The following is a 27596-nucleotide window of genomic DNA, read 5'->3' as shown; positions in this document are numbered from 1 at the left end:
CTAGAATCAATGATTCCTATCATACCTTGTCTACAGATAGAGTCCATTTGGTGGGCAGAGACCTGCCACCAAAACAAGGGACTGCCATTAACTCTACCCCCTGCCGCCCAAACCCTAACAACAGACGCATCAGACTATGCATGGGGGGGGGGGCTCACTTGGCAGGGAAGTGCATTCAGGGCAAAAGGAACTCAAGTCAAATGCACCTGCATATCAATCAGAAAGAAATGTTAGCTGTACAGAATGCTCTGACAGCCTTCAAGGACCATATTCTTCTAGAACAAATATTGGTAAAGGAGGACAACACCACTGTTATGTGGTACATAAACAAGCAGGAAGGAACCCACTCATACCCTCTCTGCAGACTGGCCATGGCTCTGTGGAACACAGCCTTCAGCTACCAAGTGCACCTACAGGCTCAATTTCTGTCAGGAAAGCTAAATACACTGGCAGATGACTTAAGCAGAAACCTCATGGATTCACACAAGTGGAAACTGGACCCAAAGATATTCAACATGTTGCGAAACAAATGGGGGAGCCCAGAGATAGACCTGTTTGCCTCCCCCCAGAACTACCAACTGGACAAATTCTGCACAAGGACTCCCCACAAACAAGCTTGGAAAGTGGATGCCCTGTCCTTCACCTGGAAAAACCTATCAGTTTATGCCTTTCCTCCTCTGCCTCTCCTCTCCAAGGTACTACTAAAGATCAAACAGGACAAACCAAGAACAATACTGATTACACCAGACTGGCCACGCCAACAGTGGTGTACCCCCTCTTGCGCAATGTGTCACTGCTGGCACCATGGCACCTGCTTCAGACCCCTACCCTGCTGTCCCAGCAGGAGGGCCAGATTCTGCACCCTCAGCTTCAAACCCTGAACCTGGCAACCTGGCTAATTACCTGATCTCTCCCTTACCGTCCCTCAGTGAGCAAGTGATGGATGTCATTCTGGAAGCAAGGTGGCCTAGTACTAGAAAATCCTATGCTGAAAAATGGAAAATATTCTGTTCCTGGAGCCAAACTCAGGGGATGGGCACAGTAGCGCCCAGTTTACCTCAGATTCTTCAATGCTTAACTGAGATGCTTCACAAGGGCCTTTCCTTTTCCTCCATCAAAATTCATTACAATACAGAGCCACCCCTTTTCTCTCATCCACTGCTGAAGCAGTTCCTCAGAGTGGCCAAAAACTTAAGACCACACAGGAGAGCCGCTACTCCAGCCTGGGACCTTAACTTTGTATTGGAAAAGCTCAGTCTACCTCCCTTTGAGCCAGCTGCAAATGCAGAGTTGAAATTCCTTTCTTGGAAAACAGCCTTCCTTCTAGCCAACATGTCAGCAAGAAAGGTGTCTGAATTACAGGCCCTCATGGCAGTGGAGCCTTTCATCATCTTTCATGCAGACAGGGTGTCCCTCAGGACCAATCCCTTCTTCACGCCCAAGGTGGTATCCAGTGTGGTCCTTAATCAGTCCATTCATTTGCCAACCTTCTTTTCTAATCGACAGAACAAAGGGGAATGAATACTGCACTCCTTGGACATGCACAGACAACTTAGATTTTACTTGGACAGGACTAAACCTCTCAGGAAATCTGAACAGCTGCTGGTTGCATTTGCTGCAGGGGCAGAGTGGAAGGCCATTTCAAAGCAAACCATTTTTAAGTGGATAGGCCACTGCATTAATTTCTACTATAAGCACCGTGGAAAACCTACCCCACAGGGGATAAGAGTACATTCAACCAGGGTTGCATCTACCTCTATAGCTTTTCTCAGAGGTGTCCCTACCAGGGACATCCTAGAAACTGCTACCTGGAGCTCTGTACATACCTTCACCAAGCATTACCACTTGCCAGTTTATTTCTAAATCCAGAGCTGGCTTTGCCACTGCAGTCTTGCATGGCCTTATACCTTGTCCTAATGCTATCTAATCACCTCCTCCCATCCTTAGCTTTGGGAATATACCCAAATGTGATGACTGCAACAGTGAAACACGAAGAACATAGTACAGTTGTGTACACTTACCATAAATGTAGATGTTCTAGTGTATTCACTGTTGCAGTCCTGGTTACCCTCCCTCCAAGCCCCTGACTTCTATTGACTATATCTCTATTCTTGTTTACTATGCTTAAAGCTTTTTGGTGTATTTACTTTTTTGTTGGAGGTGTAACCTTGTCTGGGGCAAGGAAAACTGATGTAATGGTGTCGGCTGCATGCTTTATACCCCTGACTACCTGACATCATGGAAGATGAGACAGCAACCGACGCAGGACCCAAGACTTTGATAATCAGGCTGACTAAGGGCTACTGCAAGCACATAACCCAAATGTGATGACTGCAACAGTGAATGCACTCTAACATCTACATTTATGGTAAGTGTACACAACTGTACTGTCCAGTAACTTGACGTCTGATATTTTCATCTTGCCGAGTAGTACAGACTTCTGTCTTTTCTACTTGTGTTTAATAGGGCACGTAGTTGATGGTGGCTGTATTATTTCTTTCCTACAGGGAGCATTCCTGTATGACTTTGCAGAATTTCCTCTTATTATATGTCATTGCAAAATTTGTGAAAGACCAAAACTGGTGTTTATTGTCCTGTGGTAACCAAACAGGAGTTTACTTCCTGTCATTTCCTTGGCAGTGCAAGCCAAAGAAATCCTGACTAGTTGGAGTGACAACCAGTTTCACATCGAAATGTAGATCCATGTTCATAGGTTGGTACTAGGCTATCGGCCCTAGGGCCTATACAAGCCTAGCCATAACAATTCCCTGGAAATTTCTTCCCACAATATTTACTTCCCTGGACCCCTGTCTAGCAGGGCGACTGACGTGATCCCTTACCTTGACAGACCTTTCAGTACAAGTTAAAGGGCTGATTGAAGACGTAAGAAAGCCTCCCATTCACCACTTGTTCATTCGTAAGTGAAGAGATTCTCCGTGTTGATGAAAATGTACTTCTTAATTTGGTTAGTTTCTAGGCGATTCATAACTCTGGTGTCTGTATGACGTGTCTCCATTAATTCCACACTCCTTCTGCATTTGTCCAGCATTTCTACACATCATAACCTTGTGGAAAGAAGAACTGTGACTAACAAAAACTGGTTATGCAGCACCTTGAAGGGTTTTTACATATTTGCTCAGACAGCACCTTAAAGGGGTTTACATATTTGCTCAGACTTGAAGTACCCATCTTTTCTTAGGGCTTGAACTTTATGATTGGTGAGGTTTACTTGTCCTCTCTGTACAACACTTATTTTGCCTACTTTGACGTTTGTCTCTTGGAAGTTATTTAATGTCAATCAGGTGTGCTCACAGAATCTCCCAGGTGTAAGCCTTTATCTGTAGGGAGCCATATTCCATTTTTTAGAAAGATCATGTTTCATTTACAGCTAGCTCATATTTTGCTTCAGTAAGTGGTTTATGAAGTGTCCTTAGTCACGTTTTTTTTTATCTTCCAAGCTTAGTGACATAATGATAAAAGCGAGCTCTGTACATATTGGGTTTGCTTATCCAGTTCAGATCTTGAGAAGGTAGAACAATTGCTTTCTTCTTCGTTACCAATAGATGGAAGTTTCAGTAGTTAAACAAATCCTTTCTAAGTGGGCTTCTGGTTATACTGCTGTCTGCTGTTAGGTGGTGAATCACATTTTAGAAAATGTCAGAAATTCAGTCCTGTAGAGGTATGGCTGAGTGCCATGCTTGCTTCAAAAAATAGGCATTGCAGGCATTTATGCCAAATTCACTTATTACACCTTCTCCATGAATTGTTGCATGACTAGTTTTTCTAGGATTTACATTTCTAAATAATTGTATTTTTGACATCTACTTGCTACTACCTCACTATGAGGTTTGATTTATATTTATTTATTTAACATTTGTTTTGTTTACCAGGAAAGTCTGACTGGGACAGAGCCCATTTTTAGTGGCGGCCTGGGGAGAAATGTTCCAGATGCATGTCTTTGGAATATGGAAGGAAATCCATGCAAAAGCAGTGAAGGCATGCAGACTCTGCATAAAAGGCACCTCAACCGAGAATTGAACCAGGGAAACTCTTACTGTGGGGCAACAGTGTTAACCATTGCACCACTGCGAGTCTTCTCAACAGTTAAATACTGCAGAAGGTCTCCATAGGCAGGTGTAAAAGATATGTACTCATCTCTTTAACTGATTTTCTAGGAGAACTTCTGTTGTACGTTATTACCCTTTCTTCACCTGCGTATGTCTGTATTGCCTTTCAGTCTAGTTTCTGTTCATATTTGTGCTGTAGGTTGGGTAGTTATGTTAATATGCCTGTGTTTTTGTTTGTCAGCCTTTCAGGCCATGCTTCCTCAGTGCATGGGTGTTGAACTGGGGAATCCACCCTCTTGTTCAGGTGCACAGCAAGCATTGGCTTAGAATTGAAGCTACTGATAAGTTTGAATTTTTCAAAGCTGGGAATATCAGAAGAGGAAGCCTGAAAAGTTGTACACTGTGTAAGGCATGTTTGCAGATCAGTTGATGACTTTATTTGTTATGTTTCCTGTCTACTGCATCTAACAGAGTTGGATTTTGTATGACATTGTCAGTAAGACACTTAATGGAGCATTAGTTATGTGCCTGTGTGACTAGACTCGTTGCAAGAGCAAAATTAAATGGGTCATTAACAATGAACAAGTAAATATAGTTGCCACAAAGATTATATGATTGCACAGAATTTAAAAATGGACCTAGAGTGCGCTGTCAAACAAAATGCACCAAAGTATGAAGTATCATGCAGAGTACAGCACAGAATCCATTCAAAAAGTGTACCTAGCTAGTACCCACCATCAGGGGACAAGTCCTGTGTCCAGGAGGGCAAAACAGGTTTGACCAATGGGTAATTTATGGATACCCAACCAATTCTCAAGATTTTTAAAGTTAGCTAGGGTATTGGTCTGTTTAATATGCATAGGTAGCTTATTCTAGAGATGGTTGAGCAGTGGGAAATGAATGTATCTCATCTGCCAGTTCTGTTTATTTGTTGATGATAATTTAGGTCTTTTTGCAGGTGGTTTTGGATCCCATCACTTGAGGTGGAGGATGATAGGGTCATTCATGTCAAAAAGGTAGACATTAGTCACTACATATAAGCCTGTACTACACAGAATACAGGAATAGAGTGTTGAGCCTGCTTTGATAGTTTAGGAACTTTAAACCAATATTTTGTCAGGATTCCCTGGAATCTTTTGAAACTGTGTGATGTGTATACAGAACAAAGTCCCATTTGACACATAATTTATCTGATGAGTGCTGCATAAACAGGATTTATAACATCTTTAGACATAGATGAGATGCCTTTTGATATTAGTTGGGTCACACAGAAGAATTTATTCACTGTTGTGAAATGGTGGTCAAAAGATAGTTGTCTGTGAAGATACCGAGACCTCTCTTGACTTGAATCAGTCTGGAAAGGAGTGATATCTGTATTTTACATACCAGGAAAGTTATGTTTGATGAATGTGACAATATTGCACCTTTCTGCATTTCATTTGAGACATTAAATGTAAAAAAGTGCAGTCTTGTCACATTTGGCAAAGATGACTTCTGTTATATTTGCAACATAAATGGCATCCCTCTCCAGTTTGATTGTCATCAAGGGCACACAGTTTGATCCACCTTCTAAACCAGTTAATGGAAATGCATTCATGAAGCTGATATAGCAGAAATCACACATGCCAAAAGCACAACAGAAATATCTGCTCCCCCAAGGACTTGAGCCTAAACTAGCAGTCCTGAGGCAGCTAGTCAGCATGTCCATGAAAGTTGGTAGGGCACTCACAACTCTTTTATGTTAGTGTGACCCTGATAGTGTAGGACTTTAAGCAGCATGAGAAGATCTTTGAAAGTGACTCAGTGCTTAACAGTGGAGTCTATGCAGGTATAAAAAAAAAGTGCACAATGACTACCTACAGGCACCCATAAGGAGCTGTACTGCCCAGTGCACCACTTTCTGTAGCCTGTTGACCTAAACGGCTGATGGACACAGATAAAGGGCAGTAGTCTTTATAAGATATAACAAAGACCTACACAGTTACTGGTAAAACATCTGACTGAATAAGATGCTTAAAATGTATAGTATTGTTCAAAAGATGATGACAAAATGGCTGACACAAATAATCACTCCATGATGATTCATCATGGATGCAAACAGCAGTGTTTGACCCCTGTCAACAGTATGTAGTGCTGTGTGAGGTGATTGATACACATCCTGTAACATTTTATATTCCTGATTATACTACCTTCAGTGAATTGTTTTGTACAACAGTATGTAGAATTGTCCTTAAAGACTGCATATCGAGAGCTCCCATACTAATGTGGATAGCACAGCATATAAGATTTTTGATAGGTAAATTAAGATTGCAGCACAATGGGTATATTGCAGTGCAAAGTTTGTACACTGTCATCTGTACTTACTGCCAAGCAAGCAGTGTTACTCTCTCTGTCACACAATGATGCTTCCTTATCAAAGATATCGCATTTCTGATTTACTTGTTAATCCTATGCAGCTCTGAGTGATGTGGACAGCATGCACTGTCCACACTAAAAAAGTGAGCATTGTTGCACACTGTTGCATTAAGCCTATCATGGTGTCTAAAGGTCTTGAGCTACAGTGTTGTTTTCCTTCTAGCTAAGAACCATTAATAGCTACTTCCATGATAAAGTGCATTATAACACTTGTATTTCAAGGCTGTCTTGTGTTATGTACTAATGGTGTAACTTAGTACTTTGGTCTTCTGTGTATTTTCATTTGTTATTTTGGGAAGTTGATTAAAATTCTTCTGCACATGGGGAGAGTTTTCTTCTACTTTTGTTTACTATGTAAATAGGAACACAGAACTTTGGCTTAGAGAATAATAATGTAGTGAAGGTCGTAAAGTTTAAACTCTTGACGCTGGTTTTCTTACTTAAGTTGTTAGGAACCATAGTGTATTTTTGTTTCCATTTGATATCAACAGCTCTTTATGGTGTAAATATGTTGTTTTAGGGCTGACTTCCTCAACTGAATGATTTGCAACTTAAAAATAAGAAAAATGAGAAAGTGGGGTGTGGAAACAAAATGGCACTAAGATTGCTTATGTAGGATGAAACTAAATAAAGGTATTAAGTTTGTTATTATGCACATTTTCATATTTTCAGATTGAAATGTCTGTTTTTGAAAATGTCTTGATAGGAGAGGCACAAATACTTAAACATTGTTCATGGAGAATGCACATTACTTGAGATAGTAGTAGTAACAGTAAATGTGAATATATTTACCTTAATATTGACAAAAATGTGACCTACAAAACTGTTAGATGGTACCCGCTGAAACCTTAAGTGATGCCAGAGAAGATAGTACTAGTGAATTTGAAAAATATTGAATTGAGCTTTGTGTTATTAATTATGCAGATATACTTAATTTCATATTTATTCAAATATTAAAAAGCCTCCTGGAAGGACTTCCGTTAGTCAAATGGCAATTCAGATTTGGGTAAACAAATCCACTAACTTTTTGTCTAGCTTTTGCTGTTTGCAAAATATGGAAAGTTTTCTTTTTGTCTGTGAAAATTTAAAGAATCTCCTACTTGGAATTTATTTTGCATTATAGTAACAATGTAAAGAATTTAAGTATGCTGACATTTTTCCATTGTAAATGGTGTTTATTGAACACCATTGCTGTTTGTATGTAATGTCTTTTGCTGTTTATGAAGTGTTTGTTTATTAGGTTTATACTTTTAATGTGGATTTTTATAAAAAAGCCTTAGGATTCCCTGTGTGCAGTATAAGTTTTCATTGCTCCCGATGCAAATATAGAGGGCATTTTCCACTTGAGCACTAAGTCGTACCTTTTTTGTGCTCCTTCCTCCACCCATGTATGAAAAAAATCTGAGTTATTTTATCTGTGTCACATTTTGCATTTAACTTGCACTTTTGGCATGGGTCATGGTGAAAAGAACGTATAGTGGATCAGTTCAATTACTTATAACTTTTGCAAGCACATGCTTTCGGCAGCCAGGTTTAAATAAACAAGCCTGGGATTTTATCTCTAGAAAGAGATATGATTGGGTGGTTGTGGTGCACACTTTCATACTGGTTGTGGGGAAAGCAATGATGATGTCAGCTGAGGCAGCATCCTACATTTGTCCCTATTTTATAGACTGTGGGGGTGGACTACTTGATGAATCTGTGATTTTGGCATTAGCAGATGTCCTTCAAGGATGCATCTGCAGTCCTAACATATGGGTTGTCCTGCCAAAGGCAGCCCTTCGGTTGGCCGGATTCCAAAGTCTGGGTCTGGCCTCGGCTGATGTCGCACTTCACCCGACGTCATAGCTGCTGTGAATTTGGTATAAAGGCATCAGCCGACGCCATTTTCCCCAGTCTTTCTTGCCGCGCGGTGCCCGAAGCAGAAGCTGTTCGCAAGTGCCGGTCGGTCAGATCCAGAGATTTCTACTACCGAAGACTACTAAAAAGCTAAGTACCCCATTGGGGACTCTTTCTTGCCTCAACCGATGTCAGAAAAAGTAAATAATTGTTTAACTTGTGGGAAACAAATACCTCATAAGGATTTCCACTCTTACTGCCTTCCTTGCTTAGGCCCATACCATGACGTATCAGCTTGTCTAGCCTGTGCTTCCTTCAACCGACGGACACTTAGACGTCGGTCGGAGTTTGCAGAAGAGTTTTTTGGTCCCGCTTTTGCTTACAAAATGCCGTCGGAGACTCCGACTTCACAATTAACTAAAAAGTGTAAGGAAAAGGACCGACACTCGCGGCCCGTGGTTTTGGCCGAAACCACGGTTAAGCCAACCGCGAGTGTCTCTGTTTCGGCTGAAACCGAGTCCTCGGTTCTTCCTTCGGCTGAAAGCATGCCTCCGATAGCCGAGGCCTCACACAGCATGGCTGAATCTGCTACTGAAATAACCCCTGCTGTAGCAGCCACCCAGGATTTATCAGATACTATTCCTTTAGACATATCTACTCCTGCATGTGGAGCTGCTAGGCCCCCTGCATCTATGTCTATCAAAGCTTTTTCTAGGGCTAAAGCAGCTAAATCTTCTAAGGCCTTGCCTGCTAAAACCCCCTCACACAGGCCTACCTCGAGTTCCCAAATGCTCAGCCTGGCTGAGGATCTCATTTATTTGATCAGGGGATCCCAACCTCACCCAGACAGGGCCTCTCATCCCCCTCCAGAGAAGAGGCCTAGAGCAGAACCCCCGGATCCTGTTTCTACAGACTATTCCTCGGATGATTCAGAAACCTCAGATCCTCCAGAAGGCCCATATTCTCCTTATGAGGATTCTGATGCCGAAGACTCCATTCCTTCTGCCTCTCCTCCTGAGGAATTTTCTTTTGGGGAAACCTTACATGCTATGAGAGAGCATTTTCAATGGCAGGGCCAGGATTTTTCAGATTCAAGGAAAAGGCTAAGGACCTTTTTACATTTACCACAGCATAGGCCTTTAGCCATTCCTCCAGTACTTACAGTAGTTGATGATGCATATAATGATGCTTGTACTGCCCCTGACTCTCTTCCCCCGGCCCCTGCCAAGCCCGACAGATGTTACAGGGTCCCGGACACACACTTTCACTTGTATAAGGCTCCTATTGCAGATCCTGAAACCATTTCACAGGGCCCCAAAGCTGTAGCAGCTGCCTCTGCCAAAAACCCCCTCCCCTCTGAAAGAGAATCTAGAGCATTAGAGAGATGGGGTAAAAAAGTTTATACTTCTGCTACTCTTTCGGTTAGGGCCTTAAACTGTCAATTCCACATGTTTCAGTATCAGGAATTTTTGTTAGACCAGCTAAATAAAAAACTGTCCTCTCCTGAACCTATAGACCATAAGTCCCTTCAGGATTTGGTACATAACATTCAGCAGGTCAGTAATCATTCCTTAAAATGTGGCTATGATGCACTGGAGGCTTCCTTTAGATCAGCTATGACTGGAACAGTGATTAGAAGGCATGCATGGTTAAAAGAGCAATCCTTACCAGACCATGTAAAGTCAAAGCTTCTAGATGCTCCCATGGAGAAACAAAGTTTGTTTGGCTCCCCTGCACAGCAAGTGCTAAAGAAGGTGGAAGAAAAAGCAAAATCAGTCCAAACAGTCAAGGATTTCTTACAGGTCCAGCCTCCGAGGTTTAGTAGAAATTGGCCTTCGAAGAATTGGTCCTTTCCAGACACCTCCAGAGCACAGAGAGGCAGAAATAGGCGCCCAAGAGGCAGAGGTCAATCCAGAGGTGCCTACAGGGGACGTCAGTGGCAGCCTAACAACCAGAGAAGTACTGCCACAGATCCAGCTACAACCACTTCCACAGGACAGGCACAATGACTTGACTCTGATACCGCCTACCAGGGAACAACTGGAAGCACCCTTAGGCGGAAAGCTAGCCTTATTTTCCGTAAACTGGCATTACATTACAGGAGACAAATGGATTTTACAGACAATAGACAAAGGCTACAGGTTTCACTTCCACACTCTACCAAAAAAGAGAGGAAAGCCAAACCTACCACCAAACCAAAAAACAAACGCTGTAGAACAAATCAACCATCTACTAAGGATGAGAGCTATAGAAAAGGTACCTCCTATGGAACAAGGGCAAGGATTTTACCCCAGACTTTTCTTGGTACCAAGAAAAGAAAACCAATGGAGGCCTATTCTCGGCCTGTCCGCTCTGAACACATATCTCATTGTTCCAAAATTCAAAATGCTGACCCTACAGCAGCTTCTTCCCATGCTGGGCAAGTGCACGTCCCTATACGACCAGATTGCAGAAGATACCTCAGATTTCTTGCAGGATCAGAGCATTATCAATTCTCAGCATTGCCCTTTGGCTTATCTACTGTGCCCAGAGTATTCACGAAATGCCTGGCATCAGTAATTGCTCATTGCAGGCTCCAGGGAATTCAGATTTATCCATACCTGGACGACTGCCTAATACAAGCGGACAACAAGACCAAATTAACAAAAGATTTGGAAAAGGTTATACAACTACTGCAAGCCCTGGGATACACAGTCAACATGAAAAAGTCAAGACTGGTACCATCCCAAAGGATAACATTCTTGGGTGCAGAACTGGACACATCAAATCAGATGGCATTTCTCACAGCAGAAAAGCAAAAGCAACTACCACTCTATTTCATGGCATTAACAACACAGAACCAGCTTACAGCAAGGAAAGTCCTGCAAGCCCTGGGTTACATGGCATCCTGCATAATATTGATTCCACATGCCAGGCTACATATGAGAAAGTTGCAATGGTACCTAAGGAATGTATGGTCTCAACACAAGCACAGTCTAGAAGCCCAGATTCCAATAATACCATGCCTGAAACAAGAATTCCGGTGGTGGGCTCAGGCCTGTCAGTTGAACAGAGGACTGCCTTTCCACAAACCTCACCCAAGCCAGACTATCACCACGGACACCTCAGACCTAGGCTGGGGGGCACACATGGTGGGCAAGTGTATACAAGGCCTATGGACACAAGACCAGCTGAACCTACACATAAATCAAAAAGAGATGCTGGCAGTGAAACAGGCACTTCAGACATTCAGACCTTTTTCTTCAACAGGGTCATTTGCTGATAAGGACGGACAACACCACAGTCATGTGGTATATCAACAAACAGGGAGGCACGCACTCATACCCTCTATGCTGGATGGCAATGGACCTGTGGAATGTGGCCCTGAACCTCAACATTCAACTCCAGGCCAAATTTGTGCCAGGAAAAGAAAATATACTAGCAGACACCTTAAGCAGAACCACCACGGATGCCCACGAATGGATGCTGCATCCGGACATCTTCAAAACCATTACAAAGAAATGGGGACTACCAGAAATAGACCTGTTCGCATCCCCACACAACCACCAATTGAGGCAATTCTGCACAAGGACATACCACCCACTTGCTTGGAAGGTGGACTCCCTATCCTTCAGTTGGGAAAACCTGACAGCATATGCATTCCCGCCTCTTCCTTTGATGCACAAAGTGCTACTGAAGATCAAAGAAGATCACCCAAGGATCATCCTGATAGCTCCAGACTGGCCGAGGCAGCATTGGTACCCGCTACTGAGGAGCATGTCTCTGACACACGCATGGCCTCTACCTCTAGTTCCTTTACTGCTAACACAGAACAACTACAAGATCCTACATCCTAACTTGAAAACACTACAGCTAGCTGCTTGGAATATTACATAAAGCAAAATAATCCAGATTTATCTCAGAGGGTTAAAGACATTATCCTGGAGGCTCGCAGACCCTCCACAAGGAAGACTTATTCAGCCAAATGGAAAAGATACCTCATTTGGAGTGCAGCAAAAGGAGAAAATGTATAATTAGCAAACATAGCTAACATCCTGGAATACTTAGCAGAACTTTTCCACAATGGCCTGTCTTACTCCTCCATTAAGATTCATGCATCAGCAAATTCAGCAGAATACAACATGGATCCTCCAGTCTTCTCTCATCCTCTACTCAGGCAGTTTCTGAGAGGAATTAAAAATGTAAAGCCTCCAAGGAAGCCACCTTTGCCTACATGGGACCTTAACTTTGTGTTGGAAAAGTTAACACTTCCCCCTTTCGAACCAGCAGCAACAGCAGAATTACAATTCTTATCTTGGAAAACTGCTTTCCTGCTTGCAATCACTTCAGCAAGAAGAGTTTCTGAATTACAGGCATTAATGGCAGTACAGCCCTTCCTTATCTTCCATCAGGAAAGAGTGTCCTTGAGAACTAACCCTACTTTTATGCCAAAAGTGGTCTCCAGGGTATCATTGAACCAAGCAATCCATCTACCAACATTCTTCCCCAACCCACAGAACAGGGGGGAAAGACTACTACATACCTTGGATGTGCACAGGCAATTGCGCTACTATCTGGACAGAACCAAGACCAACAGAAAAACTGACCAGCTTCTGGTAGCATATGCAACAGGAATGGAAGGAAGAGCAATTTCAAAACAGACAATCTCAAAATGGATAGGAAATTGCATTAGATTTTGTTACTCTTTTCATGGAAAGACATCTCCAGAAAACATCAGACCTCACTCCACAAGGGCTACAGCCACTACTACAGCTTTCCTACGAGGAGTGGCTACCAAAGACATTTTAGAAGCTGCTACTTGGAGCTCCGTGCATACACTTGCCAAGCATTATAATCTACCTTTATACTCCAGATCCCGAGCAGGTTTTGCAACTGCTGTTTTGCAAGGGATCTTAGCAACACCATAATCATCTTAGTGCCTCCTCCCCCAGTTTGGCTATGGTATTCTACCCATATGTTAGGACTGCAGATGCATCCTTGAAGGACATAGTACAGTTTTGTACCTACCATAAATGTAGATGTCCGAGAGGTATGCATCTGCAGTCAGGATTACCCACCCTCCTTCCCCTCTGTGGTACTCCTAGGGTATTTGCCCATCTTGTAGCTAGCTGGGGGAATCTATTATGGTGTATTTGTTTGTATATATGTATATACATGTTTATATTGTTTGCTCTCTACTGTTTGGAATCATTTGCATTTATCCAAATTTAGCCTTCCTAGAGGGCATCTGGCATCTGGGGCAAGAAACACTGAGGAAAATGGTGTCGGCTGATGCCTTTATACCCAATTCACAGCAGCTATGACGTCGGGTGAAGTGCGACATCAGCCGAGGCCAGACCCAGACTTTGGAATCCGGCCGACCGAAGGGCTGCCTGAGGCAGGACAACCCATATGTTAGGACTGCAGATGCATACCTCTCGGACATCTACATTTATGGTAGGTACAAAACTGTACTTTGTCTGGCGAGCATTCACACAGGTGTGTGTGTACCTGTTGCAGTCCGCCATTTTTGTTAATGTAATTTCACAGAGATATTCATGGATTCTGGGGCAAACTTGTGTAGACCCCCCCCTCCTTTAAGTACTCACCACAGATAACTCTTCTAATCCCATTATCCTCTTTGTTCATGTGAGAGTTGCTGTAGTGACGGGGTTATATAATCTAGCTGTTTTTAAAAAATTAAAATGTCAACCTACTCAGCATTACACACACACAAAAAAATACAAAATAGCAACTGCATTAGTCAAATATAATATAAACACTAGTTTGACAGATGATCTCTATGTCCAATCAGTACAAAAAAGTAAGCATTGACATTCTTAAAACTTGAAAATAATAAGTAAGAGAAAGACACCAGATGAAGGGATACAAGGGTAGAGAGGAAGAGTGTAAGTTGTGCGAAGTGTCAACAAGCTGTGTGAAGCTAAAGTGAGACTGCAAAAGAGGTTTGATTTTAAAAGATTGTATACTTTGACTAGTGTTGGATTTAGTCATTTTTAACTGGGAGTCAGTTCTGAAAAAACTTTCATTGAGTTTGCTGTCTACAAAGTGATACACAAATGGGTTTTGTGGATGAAATCCCCACAGGTTTCTTATTTAAATGTGCCAACTGTAGGGTTCCGCCACATCTGGGGAGAGAAATAAACTCAATGAAATGGTCTTTTGAGAGTTGGATCCCTATTAAACAGACTGCTCCAGTAGATTTAACTTGCATCCAGCTTCAATCATTTTCAGTGTTTATGTCTCAGAATTGAGCATAGCCGTATGTTACATTAGTTTACAAATTGTTGTCCCATTTTTTTTTTTTACATCTTCAGTATTGTCAACATTCTTATTCATAGTATGTATGCAGTGTGCAAATTTTGGTCAGACTTACAAAATTAAAACGTTTTACCAAGCAGTCAATATTCGGCATTAATAAATACATTTTCTCCTTACTTTTTAACCAGGCCAGACGCCGGACTGCAACAAAAATGGAACTCCTTTATGCAGACATCAATGACAGCGCATCTGATATCATTGTGGAAGTGCAGGAGAATGGAGTCATTCTTGAGCCTGGTGGTGTTTCGGTTAAGGAGAAAGAATTCATGCCCCCAATATCAAGCTTGCCTTCTAAGCTGGGCAGCATGTAAGTGTAGCCACACTGCACTAACTACCTCAGCTTTTTTCTTACTGATTCTTTTTTCCTCTCTCGTTTTTTTGCATGTCACAGATTTTACTGATCAGCCTTCACTTTTGCTGTTTCATAGCAGCAGTTGTAAGAACAGGAAAGAAAAGCACTAAATTAGCTGTAGCATTGACCTTTTTGTTATAGAATATATTTAATTTCATAATTTTACACAACTTAATTTTTATATTGCTGTGTCACAGTGCTAGGTTCTGTAGTTGTGTTGTTGAATGGGGGGTGCCGTTTGTGTGGAGTCTGCATATACACGTGGGGTTTTGCTGGATGCCGTGGTTTCCTTTCTTATCCCAAAAATTTGCTATAGGAGAAGTGGCATTCATCTAAATTCCATAGGTGCACATGCTCTCTGTGTGTGTGTGTGTGTGTGTGTGTGTGTGTGTGTGTGTGTGTGTGTGTGCGCGCGTGTGAATCTTGCACATGTGCACATCCTGCAATGGCTTGGTGTCCTATTCAGGATGAGCTTCTGTGCCTTGAGCCTTCTGAGTGTGGTGATAGGGCTTGGTTCCCCTGAAAACCACATTGAATTAAGGAGTAATTTGGTGAGTGAGTGAATGAATTAATATCATTAATTTAATATCAGTGATTTAATGCATAGTTATATGATTCTGTTAGTATCTGAAAGCTGATGTTGTTATAGTCTTTGTGGTTCTTTTTCTAAAGTTGTCCATATTTTATATATAGTTAAAAAGTATATAGCTTATAGTATGTGATTCTGTAGGTGCTGTTATACACATTATTGGATAATGTTTGAGGTAACCATATGTATTAAAGCATTTTAATACATGATTTTTTTTATTCAAACGTGCAAGTACTGATTATTCCAGGTACACTCTGGAATATGTTAAAAATTTGGTATCTGTCAGTAGATATTGTTGTTATATATAAGTAAATTTGCACACAGAGCATTTGTTTAACATTAAAAAATAAATAAGCTAAGTAGGAAAGAAGTAACATATGGTGCTGTGTTGCAGCATTTGGCATACTAAGCAACAGAGTGGAGTAAAACTGAACACTTTACATTGGCTTTCTTTTGTGTCATTACATCAGGGTGTTGGTTGTAGAATTTAAATTTTTAGTACCTGTAAGGATATTGCTTTAGCCATTTGCTGCTGTTCTCATCTTTGTTGTTGGTTTCAGCATTACTAACATGAACCCCCTAAAATTTATGTATGCTTTGGCTGGAAACTGCATGACAGTATTTGCAAAGTATCGAGCATTCAGGACTAGAGTAATCCAGGTTTATGCTTTTCCTTTATTGATGATTGTGGCTGTCTAAGTAATTGGAATGTGCTCCGATTCATATTGTTCTTTTGCATGAGCTTTTTTGGTGGCAGAGTATAAATTTGGCCCAATTTAAAAGTAGCAGTGCATGCAGCTGGTCTGTGTTGGTAACTTCAGAAGGACATGATGCTGGGGATTGAGCTGGAGAAATGTTCCAACATTAATTTGTGACGGCATGAATTAAAAAAAAATCATCACCGGAACACAGAGGTTCTTCAAAGTGATTTCTGAATTTAAAAACAGGTAACCATTTATTTCTTTGTCTTGCATCTTTCAATGGCTCTGCTTTACATAAGCAGTTGGGTTTAGGTAGGACTAAAATATAGTTGCTGCAGCAGAAATTAAAGTATTATGGTAGGAGAAGTTAGTTTCTTTGTAAAAATACTTTGCCCCTTTTGTAAGGATCTTCAATGATGTTATATACTTCCTCATGTTTTGTTGAAAGTTAATTGTTTTAGCTCTGTATTCAAAATAAAATATCCTACAGATGTGGTATTTACTTATGAAATCTCATCCAGAAAATCATTGCATGCTGAATATACCATCTATGAATGTCTGTCTTTTGGATAAGTATTCAGATCGGTTGTTTCCTAACACCAACATACCTGACTGTTTAACTAGAAGCAGCTAAACACAGAGACAGTCTTTCTAGCCTATTCTTTCCTGCCAACTGACATTACAAGTTATCTTTTTTTACACTTTAAACTCTATTTCACATAATTTCTAGTAAGAATGTTTTGCTTTATTTCACTTTTGTTCACCAGTTCCTAGCCTTTTTGTTGCCTGGGCTGGAAGGTGAACGACTACAGCTGTTAGTGTGCAGTATGTGTGTTTGTAATGTTTAAGAGCATGCCACTTTTACTGTAGTCTTTTCAAAACTGTCAATTGTAGAAGTTACACGATAAAAAATGCTTAAGTGAGCAGTACTAGTCAGCTCAAAATTTGGATCTGCTTTATTCACCAGCTGCTTGACTTGATTCGTAAGTTCCGTTAACTTCTAGTGCCTCTTCTGCTGTAGTTATCATACCGGACTGCATTCAGGTCCTTGCCTGGCTTATCAAGACATTCATTCTTCTTCTGTGTTTCACAGTCCCATTGTCATCTTTCTAGGTGCACTGTTTGGCTGAGTGGACCTGTCCTTATTATCTCATCACAGCACTTTATTTATATTTGTTTGTTGTTGGGGTAGTGCACTGATCAGTATCGACCAACTTCAAGCTCAATTTGAGCTGGATCATGCTTAAACAGGGTTCTAGGCAGGGTAATGATTTGGCCGCTCCACAGCAGCTCCTCTGTTCGACTTACCCAGGATCATTCCAGTGTCCCATTACTTGGCCATTTCTCCCTAGTTGCCATAAACACTGTTCAAATTTGGCAGTATGTATACTATTTTCTTCTGTACTTCTACATTAATTACAGATATTTGGATTTAATTTTAAACTTTTATTTTAAATTCTATAGCACAAACACTAATAGCCATTTGCTAAACAAAGTTTCATGATAAAAACAGACTTAGCATGAGCAGTAAATGTGTTTGCTGTTGAAACACACACTCATTGAAACTGCATTGAAACCCATTCAAAGCAAATGCATTTAGTTAGTGGCAGATTTTTACCTTTGGGCTATTTTCAAACCATAGACTCCTTGCGCACATTTTTAGGACCATGCATACATGCATGTATTCTTTGAGTCACCTTCTTGATTTAATTAAATTACATTCCTTGTATAATACAGCACCACTTGTTAGAATGTGTGTTAAATTTGTAGTTTTGAAACTGCAGCAGTAAGCAATGAAACAGAATGTATGAATAAATAATTACAAAACTACCCATTTCAAAACACTTCAACCATAAAATGACACTCAAACCTGTCATTACAGTCCAAAAGTGTCAGTCAGTATGAATGATCTTTGCAGAAGAAAACGTCATTTGAATAATTTCACATTAAAGAGGTTGCTACTGGGAAACAACTTTACTTTTCAGTGTTTCATCTGCAAATTCAGTGCCTGCAACTCTTGAAAAACTTGGTAATCTGGTAATATCACAATAAGGAATGGCTGGCAAACCGACATCAAGCTTATAGTTACTGGTCTTCTCATCCAAAGGAGGACACACTCGAGAATGCAGCACCCCATCCCCACTTAAAGTGCACTGTAGTATTAGAAATTCATCCAAATGGTGTGAGAATAGAACCCACCCACAGCCTTCTGCATCACAGGCAAGTATGCTACCTTTTGTGCTACTAGCACTGCTTTCAAATTCGAGACTGTAGCACAAACACAGAGTGCCATTTGCTAAACAAAACGGATATGCATTGAAAACAGACTTTGCATGAGGAGCAGTAAACTTCTCTTCCCTTGAAACTGACAGTTCCTTGAGAGTGCACAAAACTCTCAGTTCCTTTATCAGTCTGGTAGTTGGTGTAGAGGATTCAAGTTCTTGTCTCGTGTAACCGAGGTACAGGGTTTTGAGCATGAGTAGGGCAAACCTGTCATCCTTAACTAGAGCATTTTACTCACACACACACACAAACACCTTTAAACTTAAGAATGGAACAGCTGCAAATAAAATTCCACACATTTCTCTAAAGCAGAACATGGTTACATTATGTCCGCATTGGTGGGTGTTGTATTAAACATGCACGTACATTTGATGTAGAAGACAGAAGAAGTGTGTAATTTTTTTAAATTCAAAATATGTAGAAGCTCCGTGGCTTGTGCCCCCCCCCCCAATTGGCCAGTGGGCCCCCAGCCAATGGGCCCTAGGCAACTGCCTAGATCGCCTAGTGCTGGCCCCAGGTTCATCCCAAATGAAATACAAATCAAATACAGAAGTGTAAACAATAACAGAATAGTTCAGACTAATTACATATAAAAAACTGTGCATATGCATTCCATTAAACAAGGACAGTGGAGTGTAGAGTCAAGCAGAGTGTAATGTACAATATATATAGTAGCTAGTAAAGTGGGTTAATCTTCAGTGAATCTTTTTTGTCAACAAAAAAACTTTTTTTCAGTTATGTATGACGTAGACGATTGTACATTTATATAAATGAAAACCATGTTGACATTTTCAATTGCAGTCATTATACGTCACATTCAAGGCTCCTGAGAGCACCCCAGCACTAACAGGTTTCACCTCATATCATGCGTTCCGGCCCCAAAATCCGGACAACACCAAGAAAGGAGGGGGGGGTGTCCATATTCATAAAGGACACCCACACCTCAAGGTTGGTGGCAACGCACGATGCATCGGAGACCATCCAGGTGCAATTAACCATAGGCAAGACTGCTCTGCAATTTGTAGCATGTTACAGGCCACCCTCTCAAACTCAGGAACCTCACATGGCCTTCCTGAAAACATTGGAGGGGATAAATGTATCTCCAAACACCATCATACTAGGTGACTTCAACTACCCTAATATAGACTGGGAACACTACTCAAGCCCGAACACTCTAACCCAAAGATTCCTGGAGTTCATAAACTCAAATGCCATGGAAAAACTAGTCACCATCCCCACAAGAGGAGAAAACATACTTGATCTCATCATCACGAACATGGGATCAAAATGTTCAACACCAGAAGTATACCCTTCACTGGTGAGATCAGATCATAAACTAATCTCGCTGGAGGTCCTCATCCCGCCCCCACCTGAAACAAAAAGACCACAGTGAAAAACTTCTCAAAAGCCGATTTCACACTTCTAAAACTAGTGTGGTCTCCTTTAAGGCCCCTGAGCCAGTGGTAAACATTACTCAAACCGCTGAATCACTTACAAATGCCTTCTACCAGCACCTACAGGACTGCATGGATCAGGCAATCCCAAACAAAACTAAGACTCTCTGTACCAAAGGCAAGCGTCCAGTCTGGTGGACCCCAGCCATAAACAAGCTCTACAACAAAAGGAGGAAGCTACTACAAGATAGAGCAAAATCCTTGAAAGGTAAGACACCTTTGATCATTATAAGTAAAAAACTAAGAGCTCTCATAAAATCATCCAAGGCAAATTTTGAGAGAAAAATCGCCAAGGACTCTAAAGAGAATCAAAAGGCCTTCTTTAGCTATGTTAGAAACCTAGGAGGAAACTCCCAGATATGCTCAGAATTAGTTCAAAATGATGTGAAAATTACTGAACCTACACACATTGCCAACATACTGGCTGACAGGTTCAGTGCAAACCCCAAAAGGAGAGATATCTATTCCAGAGGATTGTAGCCCCCCAAACATCTCCAACGCCCAGGTGAGAACTACCCTCACTAAGGCAAAAAACACAGCATCCATGGGACCGGATGGTGTCCCCGGCTGTGTGCTTCATGAACTCAACGAGGAATTAAACCCACAGTTAGGACAGCTGTTTAATCTTAGCCTCACCTCAGGATACGTACCCAAGGAGTGGCGCACGGCGACTGTGGTCCCACTTCATAAGGGCGGTGCCTCCACAGACCCTGGAAATTACCGCGCCATTAGCTTGACAAGCCTTATCTGCAAAGCCATGGAGAGGATCATAATGGAACTCATAAATAAAGACATAGGGAACTTGCAGACTTTGGATCCAACTCAGTTTGGCTTTGTCAAAGGCAGATCCTGCCTCTTAAACTTGGTTGACTTTTTCAAGACAGTCACCAAGGCCATTGATGAGGGAAAGGCAGTCCATACAGCCTACCTCGACCTGGAAAAGGCCTTCGACACAATACCCCACTCAGGTATCATCGAAAAACTCATCAGCTTGAATGTAAACCCATACATCACAAGATGGGTTGCAAACTGGCTAAGTGACAGAACCCACAGGTCAGAGTTGCTGGAGCCATGGCAGACTCAAAGCCTGTCACAAGTGGTGTCCCACAGGGCTCAGTCCTGGGTCCACTCTTGTTCGGCATCTACTTTTCTGAAGTACAAGCAAACACAGGAGGGTTATGGCTGACAAAGTTTGCAGATGACTGCAAACTGGGCGCCATAGTCGAAAACACATCTGACACAGATATCCTCCAGAAGGGCCTCACAGAAACGGATAACTGGTGCCAGAGCCATGGCCTGAAGTTAAACGCCAAAAATGCATAGTCATACCCTTCGGGAAAAACAAGGTTACCCCTAGCTACCATATAGGTGGCAATCCACTGAGCACAGAAAAAGTCATCAGAGATCTGGGGACCCAGGTTGACAGCCTTTCATTTGACACTCATGTTGCTAAAGTAGTTAGGAAAACCATCTATATCACCCACCTGATCATGAAGGGATTCACATCTAGATCAAGGGAGGTCATCGTCCCCCTGTACTCATCACTCATTAGACCTATGATTGAGTACAATGCCCCGTTCGGAATGTATCTGACCAGACACCTGCTGCAGCTTGAAAGGCCCCAAAAGTTCCTCACCAAAAGGATAAAGGGTCTCAAAAATATGTCTTATGCTGCCCGACTGAAAGAACTCCAGCTCTATTCAGTCTCATACCGCTTGCTCAGAGGTGACCTGTGCCTGACATATAAGGCCATGTCAAACCCAGATTTGATGAATATGCTTCACCTCAAAAAATCTAGATCCCTCAGAACCACAAGGGCGGGAGACTTAAACCTTGACACGGTTATAAATAGAACGTGCTGGAGGGACAGATTCATCACCCAGAGACTCCCTATGTTGTGGAACAAAATCCCGGTACATGTGAGGCAGAGCACCTCTCTGGCCTTGTTCAAGAGGAATCTTGACCAATGGATTGGAGATTGCAGATATACCCCAGGGATTACTTCAGTGTCACTGCTTGACAGAGGCACAGCAAAATGATAGGCATAGTTTTTATTCAAACTAAAGGGGTGGCGAAAGCCACATAACTATGGGCTAGGCTTATAAATGCCCTTGGGCAGATAGCCTAGTATGAACCTATGAACCTATATAATCTTCTACACAGTCATTGTCAAACATTACATAGCTTATTCAATTTCTGTCTTCCCTTAAACCTCATTCCTCTTCTAAAACATTCTGCATGTTTTATTCTCACATTTCCTATTTTTTCTGTGTAATTTGCTCCTACCCTTTTGTAAAGATCCCACATCCAATTCTTTTATCCCAGTTATATATTCACAACTTCTAGTACAGTGGGTTTAGACTTTGATTTCCATTGCCAAGTAATTGCTTTTTTGGCAGTCACCAGAATTAAACTCATCAAAGCCTTACAGATGGCTAGGCAATTCAGATCCCGTATCACAGCTCAAAAAATAATTTCCTTCCTTAAGTCAGTTTACTCTCACAGTGTTTCTGACAGAGTAGTCTGCAAGGGAATTTTTTAAATCTGCCAACTCATTACATTCTGAGAACATATGTTCCCAGTTACCTCTTTCTTCCACACCACACCTCCAACAATTCCGATCTACCCGAGGAAAAATTCTTAGGAGTCTGCTTGGGGTATAGAAATACCTATGCAAATGGTTTCAAGCTAAAATCCTGAATCTTCTAGCCATATATATAGCCTTCATCCTTTCTAACCTCCTCTGATTGATTCCTAGAGTTGTCATGCAGTATTTTATTTGATTTATTATCTTTTTTTTTTTTTTTTTTTTTTTTTTTAATGGCAGCCTCTATTCTAGATTCAGTTAAAAACACTAGCAGTGCTAGTCCTGTCACTTAGGATTCCCCTATTCCTTTCCGTTTGCCCTAAGCTTGGCAACAACCCTTTCTACTTTCTGTTGCCTGAGCCATTCTGCTAAACGCTTTTGTGATGTAGAGTTATCAAAAACAGTTGGTTAATTCCCCTTATTGTGCAATACTTCAATCTTTATCAGTCTCTCTAAATAATTCCTATTACTTTTTAACCACATCTCTTTTATTTCTACCTTATTTTCAACTCCTCTTTCATTTTATCCCACTCCCTAGCTATATTTTCTGACAAAATTTCTATCTTCCCTAATAATTCCTGAATAACTTCCACTAACCATTCCTTACATTCCTCTCTGTTAAACAGATAGGTGGGGAAGAGTCACTGCCTCATGTTTATTTCATTAACCTGCATTTTTATTTTAGTTATTATTGGTGCATGAGCTGAAATATTTATTGAATGTGTATCAAAATGTTCAATTGCACATATTCCTGTGGAATATAATTTCTGTCTAACCTAGTCCAGTATTTGTACTTTGGAGAACAATATGTAAATCCTGTCTGAGCTCCTACTACTGAATTGACATCCTCCATACTAAATATTTTCACAAATTTCTTCGAAAATATACCCTCGTTATATTTTCCCTTCTAGACCTCCCAGATTTATCCTCATTGTCACAAATCAAAGTGCCCACGTGCATGTAGTATGTCCTGCTGAAAGATGATTATTTCTCAGAATATTCTTAAGCTTCCATTGTAGCAGTTTTTGGTGGAATATAAATATGTGCCAGTGTAGTCATCCTAACTGTTGAAAATCAAAATCCATTCTCTAACTATAAGTAATTTTCCCTGCTGAAAGCTGATTATTTCTCCCCTTATGCTGCATTGTAGCAGTGTTAGGTGGAATATACGTACATGCTAACACAATCCTCCTACCTCAGTACCCCTTTACTACTGCACATCTACCATGCTGGTTCTATTCCTGTTCATCTCCATATCCCAGCTTTAAAATCTGGTTAAATTCCACAGTACTCCGATTCTTCTGGTCAAGCCTTGTGCTTTTCTCGGTCTTTCAAGAATTTTCCTTTGGAGTAGTGGAAAGAATTTCACTGAAAAAAGTCTCTCCATCTGCTTTACTTTCAGAAGCATGACAAGCAGATTCCCCTTTTTCTTGACTGTTCACTTCTTGTTGGACAAACTTTTACATTTCCTCCTTAGCCTTTTCTGCATCTAGTTAACTCGTTTTACTTATCTACTTATGTATATGATTTTAATGCTTGTCACAGACCTGATGAAGGTTTCATTACATTAGTTAGCCAAAAGTGATTTTAGTTAAAAGTCAGTCTTTTTATGTGTATGCTATGCTTTTCTTAATACTTGATTTGGGAATGTGGGTTGCAAATAGATAGGTAGTGTTTTCCTTAACTAGGATTTAGTTTGACCTAATCAGTAGTAGTGTATGGGGTTGGGTATTTGCTGTTGTAAAATGCACTTTTTATGACCCTGTTTATATTGTTTGCCTTGAATAGGCTGGTTTAAAATTAAACAATACATATATTTTCCACACCTATTTCTAAGTGTATAAAAGCTGATATGTTTAACATTGTAAAATATATATATATATATATATATATATATATATATATATTTTTTTTTTTTTTTTTTACTGAGGATCACTTGTCTGTGATGAATAAAAGCTTGTTGCTGTGGGACACTACCTGATTTTCATGATTTTTTGAGAATTATTGTGACTGAGCTCATCAATGAAGTTTTAAGATCATTAGTTTCTCATTTTTTATGTTATTTTTGTTTTTATTCCTCTGTTCCCTAATTCTACCATTTTTGGAATATCTTCTTAAGCAGTCTCGTACTCAGCCATCCTTTTCTTCATTTTGACCTCTGATTTTTTTTTTTTTTTTTTTGCAGTTTTATCAACTCATCTGAATATCTTTTTAAAGCTTCCATTTTTTCCCACCTTTTGTTATATGAGTTTTGTTTATTTTAGTCATCTCTGAGCACATTTGACTTATTTTTTCCACTAGATTACTGGAAGCCATGTCTTGCACCATAGCTGGATCTTGAACTGCTTTTTGCTGAACAGCTGCGGGATTCTACCAGTTAGTGTTTTCTCTTCACCTTTTCTAGTTGATTTTCTTTCAGGCTTATTTTCTTCTTTGCTGGCATCCAGGCAGTGTTTTACTAGCCAGTAACTTTTTTTTACTAAAAGTGGCAGAGTTTCTGGCCCTTGTCTTTCAGTTTTTTTTCTCCACACTGGGAGAGCTGTTGATCAGTGTGCAGCCATCTTGGACAGTCCATCCCAGTATTTCCCTTAGGGGCAAACTAACTTGCCCTGTGTGGAGTAAACTTGGAAAGATATTTTATCATTCCATTCTTCTCATGAGTAGACATTTGTGCTACTTTCTCATTGTCTTGTTTCTGGTATTCAGACCTTTTATATAAATATATTTGTTTTGTAATTCAAATTTTACGCTTTCTTCTACTCAGCTTGAGATCAAGCTGTCTCAGAATTTTCTGTCACTCAACCTAATATTGTATTTGTTTGAACCCATACTGCTGTTACATCATCTTTTATGTTAACAGTACCATTAGGCCCCTCAGTGATCTATGGGGTAACTCACTGAAACATATCATTCACTGAAGGAAATGCTAGATTATGTTAGAAAGGTACCTTCCCTTTGGTTAATTAAAAGTACACATGCCAGAACTTTTCTGATGAAGCCTTAAAACCTTTAGTTTAGATCTCGCATAAAAAAAATACTTTTTTGTTTGCATGGGCAGCAGTACTTTGCTCAAATATACAATGTATGAAACAGGCATGACATTTTTTGTAGCTTTATTAAGATTTGTGGATCTGTTCAAATACCAGCTTTGTTTAGCTTCACAATAGTAATAATACTGTTGACTCATTCAGTAGGTTCTGTTTCTTAAATCAAATCCATTTTATTTGTGGAGTTACACTTGCCGATGTTTCTCCATGAAACTACTGTAATATTTCTTGGATCATGCAGCATTGGTACTAGTGTACGATCTTTGACTTACTTAAACTCTTGGTAAGCACCATACCTCTCATCCTGGAAACATCAAAAATCTGGACAAGGCCCATGAAAAATAGGTACAAATCTGTATGCTAATTAGCTTAAAATTTGCATACATAATTATGTAACCCCACCCACTCCAACGAATTGTGGGATACCAACTTTCAAACACAAACTGAAGAACAGACAGCCAAAATATGGCACCAGAGTCCCCCTGCAGCCATTCCAGTGTCCCATTACCTGGCTATTTCTCCCCATTTACCATAAACACTAATGTATGCATACTGCTTTACTTCTACAATGATTATTTGGATTTTATTTTTACATTTTATAGCACAATGCATAAACACTAATAGATATCTGCCAAACAGAGCAATACTGTCTCACAAAAATAGACTTGGCATTAAAACTTCTCTGCCCTTGAAACTCACATTCATTGAAACAGCATTGAAACCCACACCACATCCAAAGAAAATGCATCTGGCCAGTGGTGAATAAATATTACCTTTGGGCTGTTTTCAAATCATAGGCCCCTTGTACACAAAACAAGAAACAACATGCATGCGTTCTTTGATACACCTTCCTGACTTTATTTAACTATATTCCTTGTATAATACAGCACACTTGTTAGACTTAAGTTAGAGTGCATTTTAAATTTATTGTTTGAACATTTTTCCAGTAGGCATTAGGCAATGAAACAAAATGCATGAACCAATAATGACAAAAGATTCAGAACATTTCCATCATAAAAGTCTACTTCCACACACACACAATATATATATATATATATATATATATATATATATATATATATATATATATATATATATATATATATGTATGTATATTTATTTAGGAGGGGGGAAAGGCCAAAAAACAGGGTCACATTTTAAACATTGCTTGTATAATTTTGGAAAGTTGGTAGAATAAAATGTGTTACCACCATGCATTTCACTGCCAAGTCTTGAACCCAGGACCTTGTGCACTACAGTCATAGCAACATACCACTATGCTAAATCAGCAGCTTCCTGAAAGACATGAAGACTGAAACTTAAATGGCTATCATTTTGTGAATTCAGATATTCTTCGTGTTTCACTGTTGCAGTCATCACACTTGGGTTATCCTGCCAGGGGTAGCCCTCAGTCGGCCCGAATACCTGAGGCTTAGTATTTCTGTGTCAGTTGCTGTCACTCCAGGACTGACGTCAGGTCGTCAGTGGTATAAAAACAGGCAGTCAGCGCCATTACATCAGTCTTTCTTGGTGAGGAGCCCAAAGCAGAAGCAGTATGCATGAGTGCCGGTCGGCCGCTACCTGAGTTTTCATTTCTGAACTGAAGTTGAAGTCTTCTAAAGCTAAGTACTCCATTGGGGATCCTTTTTTCTTGATCTAACCAACCAAAGTCAGAAAAAGTTAACAATTGTGTCTCCTGTGGAAAGCAAATACCACATTGAGACTTCCATTCTTATTGCGTCACCTGTTTAGGCCCAGACCACAACGTCCCTCGCTGTCGCTTTTGTGCTTTGTTCAACGCCAGAACTATACGTTGTCGGGCCCTTATTGTAGCTAAATATTTTCACTCTGTCCTCGTATTCCGATATGGCTTCAGTAAGCCATCCGACTACCAATCTTCCGATAAGAAGACAGAGACAGACTGCATAGGTCCAAAGCTGC

General features: G+C 40.5%; 1 protein-coding gene across 1 annotated transcript in view; it reads left to right on the top strand.

Annotated features, from left to right (window-relative positions):
* The window catches only part of LOC122815018 (kinesin-like protein KIF21A), a 1294913-nt gene that overhangs the window by 877213 nt on the left and 390104 nt on the right, over nucleotides 1-27596 (top strand). Inside the window, exon 24 of the mRNA XM_044087270.1 lies at nucleotides 14771-14949. Within this exon, the coding sequence (XP_043943205.1) occupies nucleotides 14771-14949 (179 nt within the window). The remainder of the gene's footprint in view (nucleotides 1-14770; nucleotides 14950-27596) is intronic.

The sequence above is a fragment of the Protopterus annectens genome, chromosome 11.part0, assembly GCF_019279795.1.
Source record: "Protopterus annectens isolate FY-2018-M chromosome 11.part0, PAN1.0, whole genome shotgun sequence".
Taxonomy (NCBI): Eukaryota; Metazoa; Chordata; order Ceratodontiformes; family Protopteridae; genus Protopterus; species Protopterus annectens.
Note: the sequence above shows the minus strand (reverse complement) of the source record. Positions and strands in the feature narration are given on the sequence as shown.